The sequence below is a fragment of the Camponotus vicinus genome, unplaced genomic scaffold (assembly GCF_025532165.1).
Source record: "Camponotus vicinus isolate PSW18456_S1 unplaced genomic scaffold, iyCamVici1.0 SCAF_8, whole genome shotgun sequence".
Taxonomy (NCBI): Eukaryota; Metazoa; Arthropoda; class Insecta; order Hymenoptera; family Formicidae; genus Camponotus; species Camponotus vicinus.
The window spans coordinates 10,596,323-10,612,630 of record NW_028141980.1 but is presented as its reverse complement, the minus strand read 5'-3'; the positions used below and the strand labels follow the sequence as shown (position 1 = coordinate 10,612,630).

Sequence of the window (16,308 nt, the reverse complement as noted above, 5' to 3'; positions counted from 1 at the left end):
TATTTTTAGTGATTGAAACCACTAAATGCACCTTTGCATATTAAAAAAAAAGTCCATTATTTTTTTTAAAGAAAATTTCCAGTTTATTATATTTTTAAAGAAAAACAAATTATTGCTTCTGAAAAAATATGCATTTCTCGGTATAAAACTTTTTCATCTGTACTCTCAGAGCATAGCGATGATAAAATTTAGCGTGAGAACTTTTTAGCTTTGCATATCACACGGATAATTGATGACGATCGAGACACAGTGTAGAAATTTGTATGAAGCGACTGGGATACATACACGCGTTCTTATTTACACAGATGACACAAAGCCCGTACTAAGAGATATGTATCTAGAGAAGAATCGTGTTCCATACAAAACATCTCTCGACGTGTATTCGCACAAGGCGATTGCGTTTACCATACCTGCTCAACATAAAATGTAATCGAACGATCGAGCGGATGAAAGGATAGTGTACAAACATATATGCACACGTTATTTTATTTTACTATACGATATTTTATTTATTTATTTTAATCCCATTTTATACTATAATAGTTAAAGAATTAATATAGAGATAATTATATATTTACGCGAAGAATTATTAAAGAATCTCTCTTTACATCATAAATACGTTAGTGCAATTAATCAAGGATTAATTTAGAAATAAAATTGCACATATATTGCGTGTATTTATAATTATATTAAATCTTATATTGATATAAGATTTCATTATTATTTATAGATATCTAACTTGTGTATCATATGATAAATTTGCTTTTATGATTTTAATTTATTTTATTCTCCAAATATTTATCCAAATCAGATAAATCAGAATAAAATAAATTAAAATCGTAAAAGCAATTTTTTTTTGAGAAAATTAAGTGTTTGATGATCACTTTATATAAACATACTTATATACTTACTTGATGCTCTATATACATAAGCGTACGCACATACATACAACTATAATGTGTGCATATATCTTGTCCGGGGAAAATTTGTGCAATCCGAGCACTCGTATGCAGCTGATGGTAGGCTGGATGAGACAGAGATACATTATGCAAGTTTGCGTCACGCGGGTTTATTGCGACAGTTCTACGCGCGGACGAAGAAGCCACGGCTGTTTAGGCTTCTTATAATTGTAGGACATTTCACGTGCCTGTCAACGGCATCTTGACGCGTCGATCGCGCCATTAAAGCCTTTCTTCTGATTTCCCTGCAAAATTATTAGAGATTGAGTAATGGAATATAGTTATGTATGTGTATGTCATAATCAATTAACTATGACAGGCATTGTGCCATATAAGTTTCAATTTTATATTACGCAACTTTATCAATAATCTTATTATAAAATCTCTTTATACATTTCCATTTGTCACTCGATAAATTTTTAGATTGATATTATTATAACGATTTTTTTCTCAGTCCTTACGTCAAGAAGATAATTCTTACATTAAAACATGTGGTCAAGTACGTTTTTATAATTTTGTTTATAGAGAGACGATGTTAGAATGATGTGTCAAAGATTGTTAAAAGCTCCACGTGTGTTGTGAGATAATTTAGAGACGTTCAAGATGATTGCGAGTTAACGATTCATCGGCGCAACACCGACTCGGGAATCGCGATCGAAGAGATATAGAGCGCGAATCTGCTCGTGATTACGCTTACTTGTATGCCGATCTGGCTCTCTTTTCCATCGTCACCGTCGATTCCGCGTGGCATCTCGTGACACACTTGCATCGAACTATTGCTGTAAATCTTACCGATTGCACCAAACTATGATCTAGAAACGCGGATGAGTCCCGGGATATATAAAGAGCGAAGCGGACCCCATGTTTGTCATTCCCTCGAGACTATCCTGTGCTGGAAGGGTAGGAAAGCGAGAGCAGGGAGAACGACTCTCCCTCGGAGGGATAACGTAACAAAAATTTGTTTTCTTTGCCGCTGGAGAGCACCGAGTGTCTTCAATATGTTTAAGGTGAGAAAAAATAAAACGTATATTTCGATTCTAGTGTTCATCAAATTTAAAATTAATAATAAATTTTTGTTAGATGTTTTTCGAATATATTTGTTGTAATTTAGAAATAATTGCCGAGAGGAAAAGTCAATCACGAATTCATATATACATTTGTTCTTGGCGTCAATAACAAGCTACATCTTTCAATAAATTTACATTTCATAAATATATATAGATTTTTTTTCATAAATATGTAGTTATGATTTTATCAAAAATTTATACAAAAATATTTATGTAATATATCATAAATTCTATATTGAAATTAATTGTATGACAGTAAGAATTATTTAATTGTTTGAAAAGCAGAAACTATTTAAAAAATAAAAGAAATTCTCTATGATTACTTTTTCATACAAAAGAAAGATCTTGCGGAAGATACATTTACATAATAATAATGCATAAAATCCTTATTACAGATCGGTATAATAACGTTTATCACGATGCTGGCGATGACGCGTTCGGAACCCCCGGTCAATTCGTATTTACCTCCACGAACAGGAATCTCTGGTGCGAATGACGGTCAAGCCTCCACCCAGTATGGGACGCCAGATTTTGGTAACGGGGGTAGTGCTAATAGAAACGGTGGCGCAACAAGTTTCAGCGGACCCGGTAGTAATGGCGCAGGTAATGGTCCGTCGAAACTTTACGATGCACCCATCGGAGGAAATGCCCGCGTAAATGGTCAATCTCGAAGAAATGGATTTGGGGATGGACAATCCTCTAGTTCTTATAGTGCTTCAAGTTTTGGAGATTTTAGTGAAACCGGCGGTAATGTACGACCGTCGAGTAGCTATGGGGTTCCTATTGCGAGTGGAAACAACGGAGGTGGTTTTCGAAACGGCGGCAATGGAGATAAGCCATCGATTAATTATGGTGCACCTGGTATAAATGGAAATAACGGAGATAGAAATCGGGGAAATGGAGAAAGACCATCGACTAATTATGGTGTTCCTGGTGCAAATGGAAACCATGGAGGTAGTTCTGGTGGAAACAGTAATAATGGAAGGCCTTCTACTAATTATGGAGTACCTGCAAATGGAAATACGAACGGCAAAAATCATTTCAATGGGGGAAGTAATGGAAATGGTGGAAAACTATCGAGTAATTATGAATCTCCGAATGTACCTAAAATAAACGGATTCGGTACCAATGGAGGCTTATCAAGCAGTTATGGTCCACCTGGTAGAAATGGACATGGAAACAACGGTTATCCATCTGAAAGCCCAACCAGAAATGGAGAAGGTTTCAGAAATGGTGATGCTAACGGCTATCCATCTGGAGGAGGCACAAATGGACACGCAGGGAACTTTGAAAACGGCGGTGGAAGTTTTAAAAATGGAGGAAGAGGAAACGGAGGTTACAATGACAATGCACAAGAAGAAAGCACTGTAAGCATATCTCATTAAAATAATTAAATATCAAAGACGTATGAAAGATAATTAATACAAAAAAAAATTTCTTTATAAATATTTATATCCCTTTAATATTTTTATTAAATATTTTATTTTAATTCTGATTAAATAACACATTTATTTTAGATGTGTATTTGAAGATCTGTTCTTTTACTTTCAGGAGCCAGCAAAATATGAATTTTCGTACGAAGTAAAGGATGAGCAATCTGGTAGCAATTACGGTCATAAGGAAACTAGAAACGGTGATCACGCTCAAGGAGAGTTCAACGTTTTACTTCCAGATGGTAGAAAACAGATTGTCGAGTATGAGGCTGATCAGGATGGATTTAAACCGCAAATTAGATACGAAGGCGAAGCAAATACGGGTGGAGGATATAGCTCTGGCGGGCCGAATGGTAACAACGACGGTTATTCTTCTGGTAGACCGGATAGCAAAAGCGGCGGCTTTGCAGATAACTCGGGATTTAATGGAGGCGGTACTAATGGATATCCAAACGGTAGCCCTGGCGAGGGAAAGCCCAATGGATTTAATGGAGGCGGCAACGGTTATCAATCAGGAAAGTCAGGTGCGATAAGATTGCGATCCGTTGTTTTTCATTCGACACGAATAACAAATGACAATTTCAAAAAAGAAAACTTATTTTGTGTTAAATAACACTTAACTTTTAATAAATGTAATAGGTTGTCTAAATTCTATTTTCACAATAACTTTTTTATTAAAAAACTATTTTTTAATAATACTATATGTTCTTTTTTCTTTAATGAAATAATTTAAAAAAGAAAGTATATATAGTTTCCATAAAAATAATCTAAAAATTACATTACATGTATATACATTTAATTACATATATATATTCTATCCGTTTTTCTGAAACTCTTGATTGAGAATCATTTTACATTTTGCAGCAGGACAATCCTTTAGCCGAGATAATGATAATAATTTGAGTGGCAATATCGGCGGGTACTTCTCCAATGCTCCTAGCAATCATATCGGTGACAACGCGGATATCGGGAATAACAGACAAAATGGTAATGGTGGATATCAATATTAAAGAACATATAATTTAATAGAATTAAAGATTCTTGTTTCAAAAGAGGATAAAAAAGTGAATGAAGGAATTTGTTTCTTGTAAAATTTATCTGTATATTTAGCGATGGATAATGGAAAACTCATAACTTACGAGATTTTCATCATTCTTCTACAAAAGATAGTGATCAATTTATCAGAATGTCAAGTTATATAAGTTAAATAATTACTAAACTCTTCAAAATTATAAAATTCATTAATTGATATTTATTATTAATATTACTATATCGTATTATGTGTTCATATAGCATGATTTATTTAAATCCCTGTAGTAGCCTTTAGTTGAGTAAAAGAATAAACGCATGTATAATCGATATAGATAAAAATTTTCCTCTCAAAAATACCAAGTGTATAAAATTAAACATTAAACTTTGATAAAATTAAATATTAAGCCGTTAATCCAAACATTAATATGATTGCATGCAATCATACCATATGGAATAATTTTGTTCTCTTACGTCAGATTAATTTCACACTTCCGCGGTGTACTTGAGGACTCTTAAGAGTCGCTTAATGGGTGTATGATAAAGGCATAAAAATGCGATGCCGATGTATAATTACGCAACTCCGTATCCGGCCTTGCGTTATATCGTGTGACTCGTTTGCTCGGTCGTCGACAGGAAGTCGAGGGCCCGGTCCGCCGCCACGTGTGAATCTCCGAGTGTTAAAATGTGCGCGCGTCGCAATGTTGCATCGGTTGCAGTTTCCCAAACGGCCCACGCGATGTGCCTAACATGCCCCGAGACACCGGATCGTAAAAGGTAAGGTAGAAATCACTTCTGATTTCATTGTTGCCGAATTAACCCGAGCGCAACGACGCGAAATGAAATCCGGTCGATCCGGAAAGATAAAAATATTCCATCTAGACGTGTGCAAAATATATGCGTAGACGTAATGTTCAATCTATAATTATTTTGTACTGCAAAGGGATAAAAGTTTGAGATTATCTATATATTTTTTGATGTGAGAGTTCGACGTAAAAATGTCCTACCCCTCTTTAAAATTCATTTATTTAAAACCTTGAAATATTTATGCCAGCGCCTTTTTTATTTTCTAAAAAATAAATATTCTATAGAAATATATATTTTTTTGAAATTTTATAAATCCAGATTTATAAGATATATAATATATATTTTTGTGTCACAAGATGCTATTGTGCGCGTTAGTTAGATGGTGAATTACGTGTCGCAGCGTGAAATTCTCGAGCATTGAAATGGAGCGGCACATCGGTAATATTTCATAATTAGTTGCGATTCAATTTGTACGGCGACGAGATATGCGTTGTGTGTATGCGTAGACGCACGCGCGCAAATGCGTATAAATATAGCTGGTGCAACCAGGAACAAGAGAAACAGGTTCCAGCTACGGTACCGTAGATCCTTAAGGCATCATTGAGCGAATGGTAAACCAGCTGCGCCCGTTGCTCGGGATTTCACTGTAAATGTCAATCTACGGCACGTAAAACGTCCCACCGATTTAAAGGAAAGTCGTTCGGCCGAGCCGTTGCACGATTGCGAAGGGCTGGAAGACGCGAAGAGGGTGTCCATTCAACGACACACGCCCCTGGAGAATACTTTATCTTTCGCAATTTCCGCTGGGTCGACGAGAAATCCCAGCAGAAAAGTGTTAGCAGAGAAATGATCCGTTTTTCGTTAATCTTTAAAGCGTAGATAGTATGTTTCTAAAAAACTCAACTACAACTAACATTATGCAAAAAACATTATGCAACAAAAAAAAAGAAACAGGAAATAAATGGATAATATTCTTAATTTTTCGTCAATGAATTTTGTTCCATTATATGAGATGATATAAATCTACGAACATACGATTTAAAGATCTTGTCAAGTCATCAAATATTGAAAATAAAGCAGGAGGCTGTGAGATGTAAAAAAAATTCGCAAAATGGGAGCGGGCTAATTAAGAGCCGAAAACGGTGCGCAAATTCTTCAAATATGATTGCTATTAATGTGGAAAAAACCTCTAACGCTGTCCCGACCTCTTTAGCACGGCTTTCTTGGCTGTTTTAATTTCAAACGATGAAAAAGGTTCCTAGAGATGTTCATAGAAAAAAAATCTGCGCATTGAAGCAACGTAACCCCGTTACGCTTAAACAGAGATACTTATCGAGCACATTAGAAAGTTCCGGACTTTATGAAAGTACATGAGCTCAAGCATCGTTAATTACCGTTGCTTCGCAAGCGCGAAGTGGTCTAACGTCTAAGGATGCTAAAAGCCGCCCTTGCAACCGAGGATCGGTCTAATTATTTTACAGCACTGTGAAAATTATCAGACCAATACAAAATAATTTTACGTTCTATTGTTCTTCCTCCCAGTAAAGTCACAAATTCATCATCTGTAAAATACCTCAAGCTCTTTCTACATATTAATGTTCTTTATCCCTTCATTTTTCTATATAAATTAAGAAATGTTATTTTTTAACGTTTATTACAATTTATTATTATTATATCAAATACGATTAAAATCTTACATATTAAAAGAAACATTTATTAATATTTATTCTAATTAATTTTATAAAATCTTAATTGATTGAAAGAAATAAAGATCAATTTTGCAAGGATAAGAATGGATGTTACTAGCACTTGAAAGTTACTGTAATCCTTTCTTATAGGTTTTACGTTTTTATACGTGAATAAACGTTACAGCAGGAGAAAATTATCTTCTTTAGAAAATTAAATTGAAAAATAAATTGAAAAATAAATTCATTTAATAATTTTCACGTCTCTCGATTTGTAACATTTCGCGATGATACGACTTGTTACCAGGCGCCCTTACGTATGAATGTTTTCGGCCATATTCGGCGATGCGTCCGGGCGTCTTTACGGTCCAAGACCTGCCGGTAATCTCCGGCCATTCTTTCTCTCTGCCTTCCTCCTTTCCCCCCTAACTCCCTCTCACTCTTCTCGAAACGTAATCGTTTTTGCAGCCGGTCCGGTTCTTGGCGTCACCGACCTACCGGAACGCGTCGCGCCGGGCTCGAGAGCACGATGTCCGTCCGACTAGGACCAGAAAGGACAAAACGGACACGCGGAAATTCTACCGTGATCTTCTTGCGCACCTGCAAAGGTCCAGGAAAATTCAGGTATCGAGATGAGACTCTTTCATCTTTTCCACTTTCCAAAATTCGCGAGATAAAGTCTCTCGTCGATTCTTTTTTCCCACAAGCTTTATGTCTTTGCATTTTGCTCGAAATAAAAATATGAAAATAATTTGAATTAAAATATACGTGTCTAAAAAATAAATATCTTTGAATAATTTAAAATAATATAGATTTTCTTTAACTTTCAGAGAAAAATTCCTCGTCAAGATTCCATCTTGTCGTACATGCTTGAACCGTGAGAAGTATTATCGAAAAAATGCCACCTTGGCAACAATTAAAAATTGTGCTATTAAATTCAGATTTAATATAATGGAGACGCAGAAGAAAGTATACAGACTCTGAGAGAGAAATATCTACAAAGATTTCATTTTACAATTTGATTCCTTTATATTATATAAATCCAAGGAATCGCCGAGTAAATTCGCTTCGACGTTGTCGCAGCTATTTCTCTGGCGAGGATTTATCGAGAGGATCCCTCCGAACGGGTCTTAAACCGGGTGACTCCTCGCAAGACGCAGGACAACGTATCGAAAGAAAAATCCAAAAATATCTTCAGGACCCGTTCGCGATCCCATACGAAGAAGGAGAGAGATCCCTGCATCGGGGCAGACAGAAAGAAAGAAAATAAGAGAGAGAAGGAGAACACGAGGGGGAAAGAGAGAAAGAGAGGATGACCCCTACTCCATTCGGCGGAGAGCAGCACCCCACCACGAATGGCAAACGCACGCAGCGAAGGGGTAGAGCGGTGGCAGAGGACGAGAGCGAGAGGACGAAGAGAGAGATTCAAGGAGAGAGACGGAGACGAGAGACCGGCGCTGCTGCGAGTTTTCGGAGCAGTCGGCGGCGGCGGTGGAGCCAGTTTCTCGTAGCTGCTCGCACGGCGGCATCGTGCCTGCCGTGTGTATCGCTTCTCTTCAGTATGAAGCCGACGATCGTGCCAGCTGCAGCGGCTGCACCTGCCGCGACGACGTCTTGCGCGAGGACGCGCGACCACCGTGTTGCACCCAGCCGCGCCTGCGACTCGCGTCGAGGTACCTCCTGATCAGTGGATATCCGCGTATCCTGACATTCCGTCCTCGTCTCGTCGAGGGGATCTCCTCGGCGGGGAGATCGTCTCCGCTAAAGCGGATCGATCGCCGGCCGCACAGCCGGAAGGGGAACCGCGATCGTTGACACTCTTTCTCTCGACAAAGAGTGCCGAAATTCGCCGAGGCGCGTGCTCGTGCACGTGTCCCGCCCAGATGGACAGACATAATCGCGCGTGCACCCAGTATACGCCGGCGAGTTGTCGCGTGTGAAAGAAACTGTGCGACTTGGAGGAGACCGGCTTGGACTAAAAAGTGAAAACTCGTCCTTCGATTCTGTACGTCTTGATATCGGATCCTCTTCGCTGACAATCTTGGTAATTGGGCAACGGCGGTAGGCTTCCCGGATAAGGTGATCATCGCTGCAGCAAGGTAAGTCTCGAGAAGGATATTGGAGGGTCAAGAGCAATCGAACCTCTCTTGCGCGACGCGACAAGCGGAATCGCTTCTATCAATTCGAAATTTTACGCAATACAACGTTAGAAAATTCTGAAAGATTATGTCTTAATTTTGGAAGACTACAATTTTCGCAATTCAATTTTTTTATCTTTTATTTATTATTTAAGTTTTGTTTTTTAATTAGTATACGATCTGTCGCGTAACAAATTATTAAAAATTTTATGCACTTTAATAATTATAATTTATAATAATTATATAATTTAACTTGATTTTTTTAAAAATTTGAGAAACTAGATTATCACATTTATCACAAGTCTTAATTATTTAATAACTAATGTCTTTAATTTACCAAATAATGTTAATAAAATTTTATTTTTTAATATATAAAATATATATGTGTAAGATTTATTTTCATTAAAAGTTATAATATTATTATACAATAAAACACAGTTTCTGAAATTGAAATATGATATATGTAAAAATAGAAGAGAGAATATAACGGGATATTGATAGGAAAAAAAACGAATATATTACTATAGATGAACTAGAGAGATATGTTAGACGACTAAAATTATTTAAATCTGTTTGGATATTCCTGTATCTTCAATTACGGAATTTATTTATTCATCGTTTGATTAATACGATATATCATGCTGAGATTTAATTAGCAAGTCAATCAGAGAACTCGTTCTCCAACTTGTCTCTCGATATAAACTCAAAGATCCTTTGTAAAAATTCTATTTGTAAACATAAAATCTGCCTTTATTGTCTAAAAAACATTTATCTTGACGATTCTGCACGCTTGTATGATAACATGGTAGCAATAATAGCGTTAATATAGGCGAGTCGAGCGAGGTCTTTATTAAAGCTAATCGGCGAGAGATAGTCCTTTGAATCCCTGAGAACTCGGATGATTTACCGCGTCATCTCGTCACGACAAGATCGTCTCCGACGATTTATTCGGCGGAGGTCGATGGTCTCCTTTTCCACGCGAATCGACGAGAGGCCTGCTGCGACCTCGACCTCGGGAAATAATGCGGAATTACCATCCCAGATGGTTCAAACGATCAGGAATAATGTAACGTGGGACCTCGAGATCAGAGAGACGATCGCTGGTCCCAACAAGTCTTGCTAATGTGTTGCATTAATCGTGAAGTAGTCTCTCCTTCCTCTCTCTCTCTCTCTCTCTCTCTTTATTTCTGCCTTCTAAAATATATGAATCACATTATGCAATGTGGAATCGAGAGTGATATTTAGTTAGATTTTAAATTGTAGAAGCATGTAAAAAAAAATTAATCTACGGAAGTTTCTTTAATTTCTTTCATTGTAAGGTGATTTTTGCACATTTTTTGAAAGTTATTAAATCATTTCTAGCTCATTTTATACTATTGAATTACTTATCTCTTTTGAGAATAAAAAGTTAAATTATGATTTTATTATCGCGATGCAAGGCGCTTCAATTGATTTGCGTAATTCCAATTTTGTCGCGGCGATGTAAGAAGTGCAGTTTCTCAGCTCCCGGTGCATCGTAACGTTTCGTTTTCGCGACCCACGGTGTTTTCGCGTCCGCTCTCCGTGTTTCACGCGCATCGTAATTAAAGTTGCGTCGCAGCTTGTCTTGAGTGACATAGCGGCGGCGACGGCGCATCCCGAGAGGAAGGCGACCGCGAGCGCAGTCATTAACTCCCGCGACACAATGCCGGGCAATTAAACTGGATTGTATGTCCCCGCTCGCGAGAAACTCGCTTAATCTAATTTCCATGGCAATCTACTTAATTATCTTGACGGGGTCTTGGACCTTCGGTCACATTCGCCGCTTAAAGGGTACCTCGGGAAAGCGACCTTTTCGTCGTACACAATGCAGCGTGGTGTTTAGCATCGTTAAGTGTCGATCGCGTGGGGTATGAAAGCAAGCGCCAGGTCGCAGTTGATGTGGCGCGTTTCGCACAAAGTGGTTCGTACTACGGTATATCGTAAAAAAATGTTAAAGCTGGAAAATGATTTGAGGAAAAGATCACTCTTTACGTAAATGCATTTTTTCCCTAAAAAGCTTTGAGGATAAATAGCATAATTTTTACAATAATAAATAAAAATAAAATAAAATAAAATAAAATAAAAATAAAAAAAGAAATAAAATAATAAAATAAAAACAAAATAAAAATAAAGTAAAAATAAAATAAAATAAAATAAAATAAAATAATAAAAATATGTAATAAAAATCATATCCAATTTTTTCCTCTCATGATACTATTTAACATTTTGATTTGTCTAGCTTTCGTGGAAAATTCGTTACATTCACAGGCGGCTGTGAATTTATTCACATGAAAGTCACAAAAGTAGCACGCAAGCAGGTGAAAAATACATAAATGCCGCACCTGCGGGTATACAGAGAGATACTTAATGCGGCATTAATTGAGAATATTTAGCGTTCATATATTGGTGCGACACAAATAAATTTCACACGAGAACGGTGACGTACAATGCGCAATCGATTCCCGTTTCGTGGATAACAGCTGTAAGAAACGGCTGACCAAACTTGTTTCTATTATCATGTAATAATAATCGGTGATTTGTCTTCGGAAACGGGACTAGCGCGGGGCGAGAAACCGTACGTGAAAATTGCGTAACGCTTGATTCAGGCGAATCGAATATAAATCCATGTACCGTTCGACGTCTTTTATAAGAGATTGGTAATACCAAGTGCATCATGTGTGTCTATGTATGTTTTTATCATTTTTATTTTAGAGCGATTAAAACATAATCATAATTAATGTCGGAGGAACTTTAATTTTTCAGTAAATTGCTTTACGTATAATCAAAAAAATTAATGTATATAGTAAAAAACAAAATTAATAATTTGTATTTCTTAATAATGTATAATATTTTGTACTCAAATCATTTTAAAAAAATGAGAATCATAAATTAATTACTTAATTTTAAAATTAATTATTTTTTCGTTATTATAATTATATTCAAAGGAAAAAAATACATATATGTATATTCATTTCTGTTATAAAACTCAAGAATCCACACAAAATATATTTATTTTAGAAAATATAAGATAAAAAATTAAATATATATATGCGTGTTGTGTGTGTGATTATTGTAGTTTATAATTATCGGATACATGAAAGAGAGATACACGATAACTAGGATAGAAAACGGGGTCTTTGTAAGACGTTCGAAAACGATATACAGGATCGTCCGCAGACGCCAAGTCGATCGTTAAGTAAGTCGATGGCCAGAATCGCCGTAAAGATTAAGCGCGCATTGCGGTAGCTAAACGTGAGCGTAGCAGGCGCAAAGAAAATTACATTTCGCACCGAGTATGTCGTTATGCGAAGTCTTTTATGCTCAGCTCAAATCACCATTTAAGCCCTGTTTACAACGATCTCCGAGCTACAGCCAGACTGTGATCGCAAAGTGAACTTCTCTCGCGTAATTCATCGCGCCCGCGGGGCTCGATTGGATCGAAAGTGAGCCAATTCAGAGTTAAACTTATGTTTCAAACCATTTAAATTGCGATAAAGTTTCGAGAAAAAACTTTATATAATAACCTGTCGTAAGATGAAAAATATTTTACAGAAAAAATTATATTTGTATGAAGTCAAAGTACATATAATATTTCAAAGCAAGTCTAAAATAATCATATTTTATAATAATTAGAATATATTATAATAATTAGAAAATATTTATATATTTATATAATTTAAAAATATAATAATTAGAGAAAATATTTATATATTTATATAATTTCAAAATATTTTATAGAAGAAATTATATTTGTATGAAATCAAAGTACATGTAATATTTCAAAGCAATTCTAAAATAATCACATTTTATAATAATTAGAAAATTTTTATAGATTATTTGAACATCTTTATTTCTGTTGTAAGCTAAATTATAAATGATTGATGAAACAACGTTACGATCACGTTATTTATTGCCCAAGTGATACTTCATGGCAGTTAATAATATTGCGTTGAATTTAACTGTACTTCTCAAGTCAATTTATTTTATATATATTTTACTTGTAAATTTATTACGCATTACCTGACAAAAGCATGAAACAAGATATGTTTTTGATACGAAGCCTGATTACACCTGATTATAAATTCGACGAGACGAGCGATTCCAGAGTGCGACCTTCACGAATGATCGGTTCTTGTCGCGCATCCGCACACGCAGTTACGTTCGCCGTATTCTCGGTTTATTTATAGTCGACCTTTAACAGTACTCTTACTCGGATGTGAGGATCTTTCATATATCCCGAAGGAAAGTTGGATGGTAAAAGCCCATTTTACGGGCGCAGCCGACGAGTGTATCGAGCTCGATAATTGATCGATAGATCCTTTCCAAGAGCATTACGTGGTGGAGAACGGTAAAGGAGAAAATTACTCATGTGTGTGCGCGTGTTTAGCAGTTCCCACCCTTCCACCCCGCCCCGTGGAGAAGCGGCAATGTACATTTCGAAATTTTAAAAATTTCATTGGTGAAATCCACAGTGTACACATTTCGAAAGGTTCACGCTGGACGACGTCATATTAATTAATGTTAATTGAAATGGAAATATAAATATTCGCTTTATGAATTCAGCCTCGTGTACGAGAGAATTTCTTCGATTTCGTAAGTGTATTGCTAATTTTTATATAATATTCTCCAAAAATCTCTTTATCTATCGTCATGCAACACCCGTTCGCTGACCTTACAGTGACGTGGGCCGAGGGAAAGAGAGTTCCTCGACCCATTCTCAGTGGTAACGAGGCTAATGAGAGAACGATCGTGTCGGCCGGCTTTTCGAAGTACGCGCGTACAGATAATTTCTCCTACGCTAGATTCCGCGAGAAAAACAAGATCGTAAGAAGAAGAACAATCATCGATTCGCTTGTCACCGGTTATCCAGTGGAGATCATCCGATCAATGTAATCGAGAGAGTAACGAGCATCGTACATTGTGCTTCACTCTTATAATTGAAACTTTCAAGCGTAGTAAATAAAAGTTTTTAATAAATTCAATAAGTTAAAATTACATACTTTTTTCCTACTGTAGAAAACGAAGATACAGCATGAGACATATAAAGTGCTCAGCATATATAGGGTGTTTCTTAATAAGTGCGAAAAATTGTAGATGATTCTTTGTTGAAAATTAAGGAGGGTTTTTCATATAAACATATACTCTTCCAAAAATGGGAATAAAAATTAAGTTTTTATTTTTTTTCTCAAATTTGGAACAAGTCAAAGAAATGAAATTAGGTGGAGATTTTCTACTAGTAAAAAGGTTATTTATTAATATTTTTTTCAGCCTCCCGTATTGTTACAAGGGAATGAAACTAGCAACCCCTATTCAATTTTTTATTAAAACTTTTTAATGGGCCGGAATATGATCATCTAAAAACATGCATTAAAAAGTTTGATTTATTTAGAAACTTTTTTATTTCTTTTATTTTTTTCATAAAATCAAGTTTTCAAGAAAAAAAAAATAAAATACGTTATCGTGCACAGCACGATGCTAAATAGCATAGGTTTCGAATTACGAGAAGTTAAATTTTAAAATAAAAATAAAATTAGAGTAAATGTTGGGAAAATTGGAACAAAAACAAAATTATAATAAAAATCTAAAAACCTAAAAAATAAAAACCTAATTTTTACCCTCATTTTTGAAGAAGTGTAACTTCACAGGGAGGGATGTAGGAGTACATGTTTATATGAAAAATGCCCCTTAATTTTCGACAAAGAATCATCTACAATTTTTCACGCTTATTAAGAAACACCCTATATATCGATATAATATCATATGTTACTTCAAACAAATGTAAAAATTATAGCTCGAACTAACAATCTTCCATAAAAAATCTCGTAAATCCGACTCGGTACCGCGAGCAATCATCGCTCTCGTTGGCGAGAGACACATCAACCGTTTATGGTCAAGCAGCTTTATGGATGAGCGGCGAGGAAACTCTGACGCGCGTCAGAAAGCGGAGATCGGACAGCCTACAAAGATGGCACACACTCGGTTGTCGATCGACCACGCGGGGGATTTTCTAAAGTGATTAGAAATAATTGCGTCGACGCCAGCCCGTAGGCTGGAAAAGTAAGGACATCGTACTATAAGTCAATGCGCGCCCGTCAGATCGCCGGGCTTAATTAATTGACTCGCGCGACTCCCGTTCGGGCGAGAGAGAAAGAGAGAGAAGAAAGGAGAAAGAAATTCGCGACGCGACCGGAAGTAAAAGCACTTCGCGGAGACTCATCGTCGGATCTTGGGATCTACTAATGTAATGACGCACGTTTGACCTCGGACTTACGACGCCGTTAATTAGAGATCGTTTCCGACATGCTGATATACGCCGAAGTATACGTAGAAAAGAAATGGAAGATTATATAATAAAATTTGAATTTTTTTTATGAAAAAAAAATATATTTTATCAATTTTTCTGAGAGATTTTGATTAATCTAAATATTATCAAATAACGCTTAGAGTTTACATGCGACAGTCTTATTCAGTGACTCAGATATTGCGAAACGATTAATTTACATGTTGATTTTTCTTTTAATTAAAATTAACATGTACTGAGTGTTTGTAAAATTATATATTGGTCTCTGCATGCTTTCTTTTTCCGTGATCTCAATAAGCCTATCCAGAAAAGAGCATCTATATCCGTGAATTATTTTATAAAAACGGAAAGCAGGATGGTAAACGGACTGGCCATTCACCTCGCAGACTCTGTAATCGTGCATTTTCTAAACCGATTAGAAATAATTATATCGGCAGCAGCGTGCAAATCGCCAACGGTTAGAAAATCGAAGACATTCGCGACGATTCGATCTCGTCGTTCGCGTTGATTTTATTAACTCACATCGTTCGATTGGTCGATGTGGTGAAAATGGTTTTAATTAATGCGTCTTGACACGCTCGTGAATCTGTTAATCGATCATAGACTGGCAGATATACGTATATATATTGATGGTTGCTCGGGTACTGTGGGACGAAATTATAATGCTCTAGAAATCTGACTGCTTTACGGCACTTGAAATTAAATTCCGCAAATGGCACGGTGCGTAAAACACACGCGTCGACGCATTTACCATAACGCAAATCACGCACGCTCGCCTTTATCGCCCGTTATTTACCGTGTCCGCTTCGGCTCTCGCGAGGAAACGCGAGATAAATTTTCAATCTACGAGCCACGTAATGACAGTAAT

The 16,308-nt window shown here is 36.4% G+C and overlaps 2 protein-coding genes across 7 annotated transcripts in view; both read left to right on the top strand.

Moving 5' to 3' along the window:
- The first annotated feature begins 808 nt into the window (after positions 1-808).
- LOC145975899 (uncharacterized) lies at positions 809-7,604 on the top strand. 5 transcript variants are annotated; one of them, XM_083106658.1, is made up of 6 exons: positions 809-1,244; positions 1,485-1,966; positions 2,422-3,393; positions 3,578-3,983; positions 4,324-4,446; positions 7,449-7,604. In XM_083106658.1, the coding sequence occupies exons 2-6, from the start codon at positions 1,784-1,786 to the stop codon at positions 7,523-7,525; spliced, it is 1,761 nt and encodes a 586-aa protein (XP_082962784.1). In that variant the 5' UTR covers positions 809-1,244; positions 1,485-1,783; the 3' UTR covers positions 7,526-7,604. The 5 variants fall into 5 exon arrangements, with proteins under 5 accessions (XP_082962784.1, XP_082962787.1, XP_082962786.1 ...); XM_083106662.1 differs by lacking the exon at positions 7,449-7,604 and adding an exon at positions 4,968-5,245 and having other exon boundaries at positions 810-1,244; XM_083106661.1 differs by lacking the exon at positions 7,449-7,604 and having other exon boundaries at positions 4,327-4,765.
- An 854-nt stretch (positions 7,605-8,458) lies between these two features.
- Positions 8,459-16,308, top strand: part of Knockout (Stork-head domain-containing protein knockout) — an 80,925-nt gene continuing 73,075 nt past the window's right edge. Inside the window, exon 1 of one of the 2 annotated variants that reach the window (XM_083106654.1) lies at positions 8,459-9,079. The gene's annotated coding sequence lies outside the window, so the exon portion shown is untranslated. The remainder of the gene's footprint in view (positions 9,080-16,308) is intronic. The other variant, XM_083106657.1, reaches the window with a different exon arrangement.